Source organism: Marmota marmota, unplaced genomic scaffold (assembly GCF_001458135.2).
Source record: "Marmota marmota marmota unplaced genomic scaffold, marMar, whole genome shotgun sequence".
In the NCBI taxonomy this organism is placed as follows: Eukaryota; Metazoa; Chordata; class Mammalia; order Rodentia; family Sciuridae; genus Marmota; species Marmota marmota.
The window spans coordinates 51,409,060-51,418,392 of NW_025999842.1; the positions used below are offsets into that span (position 1 = coordinate 51,409,060).

At 33.7% G+C, this 9,333-nt stretch overlaps 1 protein-coding gene across 3 annotated transcripts in view; it reads right to left on the reverse strand.

Annotated features, from left to right (window-relative positions):
• Positions 1-7,126: 7,126 nt before the first annotated feature.
• Hbs1l (HBS1 like translational GTPase) overlaps positions 7,127-9,333 on the reverse strand; it is a 92,051-nt gene continuing 89,844 nt past the window's right edge. For all 3 annotated transcript variants that reach the window (XR_007345790.1, XM_015501501.2, XM_048798658.1), the window contains one exon: positions 7,127-7,781. Coding sequence is in view for 2 of the 3 variants with exons in the window: in XM_015501501.2 (XP_015356987.1) it covers positions 7,770-7,781 (12 nt within the window). In the remaining variant the exon portion in view is untranslated. The remainder of the gene's footprint in view (positions 7,782-9,333) is intronic.

Sequence of the window (9,333 nt, forward strand, 5' to 3'; positions counted from 1 at the left end):
TGTCTTATTGCTGTTGATGTTAACCTTGATCATTGGCTGAGGTAGTAGTTAGGTTTCTCCACTATAAAATTGCCTTTTCAATCTTTTCCCATACTGCACTCTTGGGAAAAAAATCACCATGCTAAGGCCACACTTCAGAGAGAGGGGTAAAGTTCCACCTCCTTGAGGGCAGAATGTCTACCAGGAACTATTTGGAATGCTTTTCCAAGGGACACCTGCCTCTTCTCCCCTTTCTATATTTTTTTATATTAGCATGGAACCATGGATATATTTTCCTGAGGTGAGTGGTTTTGTTTCTTTTCTAGGTTTCTACAATGAAATGATTAGTTAGCTAATTTTTCTGTATGTGGATAATAAAAATATTTAAGATTATCCTTTGATATATAAATATTATACAAACATACACCTATACATATGCAATACATTATATACTTATATATACACATAATACATGTTACATATAATGACATGAATATGCAGTACACATATATCTATTTTTATTTTTTTACTCTGCAGACTCGTATTCTGTGCTTTCCACAAATGATTTGAGAAGACACATAAATAAAAAATATACAAATTATAATAGGTTGAGGTGGTGGGAAAATATATTTTGGGAAGAATGGAAAATAAGGGCTTGCAAACCAGAAATGGGGGTAAAGACAGTTTCTAAAATGCCTAAGACACTGAACAGTTTTGAGCAGAGGCAATTAGCTATAAGCTTCCGAGCTGCCAAAACAGAGGGAACTTTCATCAGTATACAGCTTTCTGAAGGTTTACAAGTATTGTAGTAGTCTCGTTTCCATCTTTTTCTAAATATCTTAAATTTTTTCTCCTATTAGCAGTTATTTGTCTTTTAAACACCACAATCGTTCTTTTATCCTACTTTTATTATACTGGTACTGTGAACATCATGCTGTTGATAATCTGAGGTTTTATTCATCAGAATGTTTCCATATTTAAAATGAAAATTTTATAAGGTGTTAAGGAAATAAATGTTGTAAGAACAGGTAAAATTTCTTAGATGAAAATGTCAGTGTACATTAATTCACTCATAGGATGCCATAGAGATTCCATAGCATGAATATATTTTGTTAAAATTACTTTGGTTCGACATCTGGCTTATGGGCTTTGTGGCCTGATTTTGTCAATGCATTAATAGGTCCTTAGCAAAACTCATGAGACTGATGTTATTTAACAAAAAAACTTCTAATTTATTTACATACTATGAGAAGTAACTATCAGAAAACCCAGCTTCTTGAGCCATTCCTGGCACATTCTCTTCTTTTGATCAAAGTATTTAAATTGCCAAATAATCAGACTTGTAAATGTAATATCCAAAGTTCACACATCAGCACATTTATTTTCATTTTAAGCAGAGTAACTTAGGAAGCTCAGATATAGAAAGCTATGAACAAATGAGGATTAAGAAGGGAAATTAGATAAATCTAAATTTAACAGTATTTAAAATCCATCTCAGCATGATGTAACCTCCTCATTGGGTGGCCTGGCCTTGGGAATCAGGGAGCCTTCTTTTCCAGACAGGGTGCTATGGTTTGGATTTTTGTGTCCCTTCAAAATTTATGTTGAAATTTAATCCTCAATTCAATAGTATTAGAAGTGGGGCCCTTGGGCGATTAGGCCGTAAAAGTTCTTCCCTCATGCATGGAATTAATGGTCTTTTTATAAAGAACTTGAGAAAACAGTGGTGTCCCTTGGACCCTTCTACTATGGCACCTTTAGCCATGGGAGGATGGGAGCCCTCCAGACACTGAATCTGCCTGCACCCCAATCTTGGACTCCAGAGTCTCCAGAATGATAATAAATTTCTCATGTAACCAACTACCTACTTTATACATACACACACACAATATATGTATATATATATGACATACATGTATATATAAAACATGTACATCTAAGACACATATTGTGTGTGTGTGTGTGTGTGTGTGTGTGTGTGTGTGTGTGTGGTATATACATTAGTTCCAGGGATTCAAATGGGTGAAAGGTGTTGCTTTTTATTTGTTTTTTCAAGATTCCATAGATAACCAAACTCTCTTATAGGCTAGCACAGACTTTAACCTTTTGGAGATAGTCTGCTATTTCCATTTTCTGGTTTGGATAATTCCCTGTCTCCATGTAGATCTGACTTTGCTCTCTGATGAGTTTTAGGATCCTTGTCTTTGGTATTCTGTGGTTTCACTACAATGTGTTTAGATGTGGATTTCTTTTTATTTACCATGTTTGGAATAGGTTTACTTCTATTTGTGGATTTATTTCTTTCATCAGTTCTGGAAAATTTTTAGCTATTATGACTTTGAATATTTGTACATGTATTCTCTGTATTCTCACTTTCTACAATTGATTTTATATAATATATGCCTTCTCATATATTCTTCATTCAACATGATTTTTTTCATATTTATTTCTCTGCACTATATTCTGGCTAAATTTTCTCATCTACGTTTTGTCACTCTTATTATATTTTGGTGATATATAATTTGTGTAATCTATTAGTTTTAGTTTATATAAATTTTTTTACATCAAAAAATTATATTTGATTTATTGTAAAACATGTCTGGTCATTTTTATATAGTCTTGTGTATTCACATTTCCACTTCTTCAGCAAATGTTAAGAGTTAGTATTTCATCCAGCTATTCTCTAACTAATAATTTTAGTGTCTATAGTCCAAGACAGGCAGCTAAATCTGTTTAAGACTTCTAAAGCTGAAAGATAACACCCATATCTGTGGGTTGATCACTGAGTTGATTTTATAACATTTAACTCTTCAGGATCAGTGTTATTCATCTCATCAAATTCTTGAAGAAAACTCGAATTACAGTGTATTCTCTTTGCATATATTATATATATTTGTGTATATATATATATATATATTTGTGTGTATATATATATATTTGTATATATCGTTGTATTCTTTCTACTTTGGCATTTAAGTCCTCTACAAACTTAGTTTGCATGATCTATAAGGTAATATTATGAGAATGCCTCAATAATTATATTTTTTTCCCCTAGTACTGGGGATTTAACCCAGGGGCACTTTACCACTGAGCTACATTTCCAGGCCTTTTTATTTTTTGTTCTGAGACAGGGACTTGCTAAGTTACTGAGGCTGGCCTCAAACCTATGATCCTCCCAAGTCGCTGGGATTACAGGCATGTGCCACTGCACCCACTAGTCCTTTAATTTCTAATAAACTTTCATTATACAGTTGGATAGTTTCAATTTTATACTAATTGTTCATTATACCTCTTAACAAGATGAAATGTTCTTTAATTTTTTTTCATTTGCTTACTTTAAATTTTTAGCCCAATATTAATAGCTACTCATGATTTCTGCAGAGTCAGTATAGTGATCATGCCTCAGATTTAAACTCTAATCAAGGTTTTATAATCCCTCTGTCTCTCACTTTTCTCCTTTATAGGCTGAGATTAATAATGCCTGCCTCACATAATTACATAAATGTTATATTTAATGAACTAGTGTACAAAATTTTCCTAAAACATAGTAGATACCCAACTAGTTATTTTTGGGCTCCTTTTTCATTCCATCCATAATTTTAGGCATGATTTTATAAATATCATTAATTTTGCAGTTTGAGCGTACCATTTTAAGAGAAAAATCTAAACTACTTTCACCTATTATTATAATTGCTGCCTGTGTCTTCATTTAACTTTGCTATTTTCTATCTCTCTACAGATTAAATTGCTTTGCTTTTGTCTTCTGCATTGATATAGTTTTATTAATTCCATTAGTAGTTACCTTAGTCTTACAACTTTATGAATTGTCAGAATAACAAAAAACATTAGTCCCTTTATGGACTATAAGTAACTCAATGCCTTTTCTTCCACTTCATGTCTCCATACCTGGAGAGATAATTCACTTTTTCATTATTTTGTTCCACACTGTATGTTACAATTCATTATTAATTTACTTCTATGTATTTAAAATGGCTTCCATGTGAGGGGACAAAATCAGCTTCTGACAGCTAAGAGCTGACTTGGCACTCACAGCTAGGCCAGGGAGTTCTCTTGTTGAATAATTCCCAAATCTCTGTTACCATGCCAAAGTGCAGGCATAAAGTCACTGGCAGACCATAAAAATGACTAAACAACCCCCTCTTGTGGTTCGCATGAGGGACTGCTGCTTCTTTCCAGTCTTCCAACTCCTATGTAAAAATTAAGGTACCCTACTTTGGGACAGCATTCAATCCAGAAGAAACTCTCTCCCATGAGTCCTCCCTCAATTGACTGCACCTGCTTGAACTCTGTAACAAACACTTCTTTGCAACTTCTTATTGTGAAGCACCTACAATTCCTTATGGTTTGCAATCTCTCTTGCTGTAATGAGCATCAATAAAACTAATTTTGACTACACTTGTGTCCTGGTGGTCTGCGATGCCACCAACAAATTGTGGGTATCAACAGATACTTACTGCAGATTTTCCACCATCACTGCCCAGTCTTAACCCATTAAATTCCAAGTTTTCAGTTCTCTGAACATAATATTCAAATATTATTTCAAAGTCACAGAAGTAGTATATTTGTTGCTCAATTTAAGTTTTTATAGGGGTTCCACATCTGGGATGATCGAACAAAATGAGTTAAGGTTTCGAATTACCTCTTTATGATCCAAGTATTCTTCAATCCTCCTCCATCCCTTCACCCTTCTGCCAGGGCACCTGAGACTTTCTGACCTTTGTCTTTGAACAACATCAGAGCTAGTGTGAAGTTGTGGGTTGCAATTCTTCTAACATGAAGTTGAAAAGCTTGAGGCAGTTAACATTTTGTTTCTTTGCAAATAATTATTTTAGTAGTTTTGTCTTGCTTACAATTTAAAAATTGTTGGAAAAAATGCAGTTGTAATCCCTTTGTGACTTATATAAAATGCAATGCGCTCTCACATGCAAAATTCAGCTGTCTATAATTTCATCTGTATGCATTGCAGCAATGGTTTCTGCATTCTAGCAGGTCAGTTTCTCTATCAATTCTACCTTTTCAATCTATTCCAGTCTTCACTGAGTATCTGAATCTAGGATTTAGGATCCCTAGTCTCTTCTAACCTATCCCAATACTTTTCTCAACACACTAGCTTTCTCTTACATCTTAAATACTAAGTAATAGCTATTTAAAGAAAACGTATTTCCCACTACAAACCTGAGCAGCGAGAGATAGGGGTCTAATTTCATTTTATTACATATAGATTTCCAGTTTCCCCAGCACCACTTGTTGAAGAGGCTATCTTTTCTCCAATGTGCCTTTGTCTGAGATATCTGTATTTAGGTGGGCTTGTCTCTATGTCTTCTATTCTGTACCATTGGTCTACATGTCTATTTTGGTGCCAATACCATGCCATTTTTGCTACAATAGCTCTGCAGTATAACTTCAGATCTGATATTGTGATGCCTCTTTATTCATTTTTCTCACCGAGGACTGCTTTGACTATTCTGGACCTCTTATTTTTCCAAATGAATTTCATGACTGCTTGTTCTATTTCTAAGAAGAATATCATGGGAATTTTAATAGGAATTGCATTAAATCTGTAAGTCAAGGTCATAGGACAAAGTGAAGGTAAGATATAACAGTCAAACCATGAAAAGGAAGTCAAGAAATACCTGAAGCAAAATGATAAAATAGAATACTATTTCACCTGGATGGAAATGCCAGAACAAGGAAACCAGATCACAACCATGCTTGGGCATGCTTGTTGTACCTTGTTATCACTAACTAACACCAACCACCCACTGGCAGTCTCTTCTCTCACAGTGGTTCCTTTTAATAACTTCATCACTCCCTTAAACAACAATCCATTATAAACATAGTACAAATAAAAAGATCATACTTCACCACAATTTAAGGGGGAAGAAATGAATAAATGCATCCATTTCATCTACTACTATTACCACTAATTAATGCTAAATTCTTAAAATTTTTCAATCTACCATGATCTTCTATAAGATACACAATTTGTCTTATTCTTGCTAAGTTACCCAGTCTGCTCCCCTTAATAGCACCCTAAATTTCAACAGTCCAGCTCTTTGCTTTGAGTTATGTTCATTTCACAACCCCCTATGAAAATACCCCACAGAGGGAAATAAAAACCAATCATAGTCAATGATGAGAACAGTTCTAGGACTTCCGGAAAAGATATGCTCTTTGGGGCCTGTCCTTGCCTAGGATGGAGGGTCTAAGGTCACAATTGGAATTCTCATATCCTGTCTAGAACCTGGCATTGGAAGGGGATTCTATACAGAGCCTGGAAGCAAAACCAGCACTGGAGCTGGGAGAGATAAAACCCTGGAGACACTGTGAGTTGTATCAATCTAGACTGATCCAAGCTAGGGCTACCTCTAAATTTTTTAAGTCAGTCAGTCAAAAAATTTCCTTTGTTGCTTAAGTTACTTTGTTAGGTTTCTGCCATATCCATCTGTTAAATTCCTAATTTATATAATACATAAATAGAACATCTTCTTGGCTCAGCACAATTACTCTGAAGTGATGCCACACTTTTTAGTAAAGAAATACATTGTGTGGGTGTGTCCATTTGGCAATCATCCATCAAGCAGCACTCCTGTGATCTGTGCACTTTACTACATGGATGTTATTCTTCAATTAAGAAGTAACAGTGTTGTATATGGTACACCATCAATGTACAAAATCACACCGTTTTTTTACCCCACCCCCACAAAAAAAAAAAAGGCTTACCATAAATAGTCCCTCAGATCAGAGTCCTAGGCTTAGTGGAAGACAAAATCTACTTGAACATTCCTTAGAGGCAACCCAACAAATACTTGTCAAATAAGCAAACCCTAGGGTCTGCTGTTTAAAGAAAAACATGACTCTAACTCATAGAAGACCCATAATCTCTAAGGTAAGTAAGATACAGATACAGTCATTATATATGTAAGTCTAACAGAAAGAATGGGAAAATGAAGTTGTGGTTACAAATGGGTGAGACTAAATTTGATTTGCTGTTAGGATTACAAGCAAGAATTCAGAAAGATCCAGGAAACTTTTAAGTGAAAAAGATCCCACAAAACTCCCAAGTCATATTTAGTGAAAATCATAGAGCTCCCATAAATGTCTAAGGAACAAAACACACGTTGCATTATGCTTCAACTAAGGCATTTTATTAGGTGGCTTTACAACTTATATAAAATCTTAGTCACCAAAGGAACACAGCTTCCACTAATTCCAAACTATACTTTCAAGAGTTGACTTGTTAGAAGGGGAACATTTTTATACTCAAAACAAAATACCTTTATTATAATCTTCAGCAAATCTTGGAGTTAAAATAAGTTAACTTAAATATCTACTACCTCAAAAGCCCAATTTTGTTCTTTTCCCTAAAACATGTGCAGTACAATTAAATGAAAAGAGAAAACTGCAAATATTTTGTGGTTTGGCTGGAAGTAGAGTATATTTCAGGATAATTTCAATATCTTCTAATACTATTTCTGATACTTTCCATAAATCTTAGCAAAGAAAATCCATTTGCTAACATTTCAGAGGGAAAGATGGGTTCTTAAATGAAAGTGCAATATTAGCCTTTCTTTGCCTGTTGGCAGTTTGAAATTTTGCAGGAGTGATTATTAATACTTCTTTGTAGCTAATTTTAGCTTTTATTTTTCTCTCTCATTAAAAAAATATCAATTGCACATTGTTTCTTTAACTTCATAACTGGATGATTCTTTAAAATCAGTGGTCAGATATTTCATTCCATTTGGGATCGTGGTAGAAATTCAGAAACATCATTCCTTTATCTGTAAAGAGGAAAAAAAGATATTTGCTATAATTTAGTGAATCATATTAATGAAAATTAACAATAAAAAAGAGAAAATGACAGTGAGATAATTATTGTATCAAGAGGAAATTTTTATCTTTTTTCTAAAACATTTTTCTACCTTCCATCATCAGGCAATTTATAAGGTTTACTCTAATCTCTCCATTATTTTCCACAAGAAAGTCACACTTTTAGAATGTTCTTTTATCAAAAATGCATTTATAGATTAAACATGCGATTGATGACAATGGTGACATTAGCTAATATTATTGAAAGCAGTGACAAATACTGTGGCAAGTACTTTAAATGGATCATTTCATTTTAAAACAATTACTCCAATTTTATGCATGGACAAACTGAAGGAGAAATGTATACTAGAAGTCAGTGGAGCAAGAACACAAATGGGTGGTTTAACTCCAAAGATATATATATATATATATATATATATATATATATATATATGTACTAGGGATTGGACTCAGGGGCACATAACCACTGAGTCATATCCCTCAGCCTTCCACCACATATATTTCATGTAAAAGATGTGTCAGTAGATTCTTTTTATTTCATTTTATTTTTTAATTTGTTCTAATTAGTAATACATCACAGTAGAATGCATTTTGATACATTGTACACAAGAAGCACAACTTCTCTTTCCTTTGGCTGAACATGGTGCAGAGTCACAAAGTTAGTGTAATCCATGTATATAGGGTAATTGCGTCACTAAATTCTGATGCAACTTAAAAGCTCTATATTCAAAGTATATATTCAATTAAATTAATGAAATAGTTTTATGCAGAAAATAATAAATTATATGAAGTAATAAAGTCTCCTTTAAAATATAATAACTATGATTCATATTAATAATGATAATGTGGAAGAAAATTCAAATTACTAAAGTTTCCTTGTTCATGTCTTCCATTTTCTCCAAAATTTATTTGTACATTGCATTATATAATAGACACATTCCAGAAACACCACTACTACATTAGTTAAACTTTTTGAATAAATCATTTCAAATGCACTGATAGTTAGTTAAAGAAAACAAATTGGGGGACTGGGGTTGTGGCCCAGTGGTAGAGACCTTGCCTAGCACATGTGAGGCACTGGGTTCGATTCTCAGCACCACATTTAAAAAAAAAAAAAAAGAAAAAAAAATATATATATATAATATTCTATCCATCTACAACTAAAAAATTTTTGAAAAAAAAATTAATGAGGGCTCTTCTATTAAACAAAAATCACTATTCCCAAGTCACTTAATTCCAAGTCTCTATATTTTAATTTGTACTGCATTTTTTTTTAAATTTTTTATTGTGGGTTGTTCAAAACATTACAAATTTCTTGACATATCATATTCCACACTTTGACTCAAGTGGGTTATGAACTCCCACCTTCACCCCATACACAGATTGCAGAATCACATCAGTTACACATCCATTGATTTACATATTGCCATACTAGTGTCTGTTGTGCTCCGCTGCCTTTCCCATCCTCCACCCTCCCCCCTCCCCACCTCTCCCCTCCCCTCC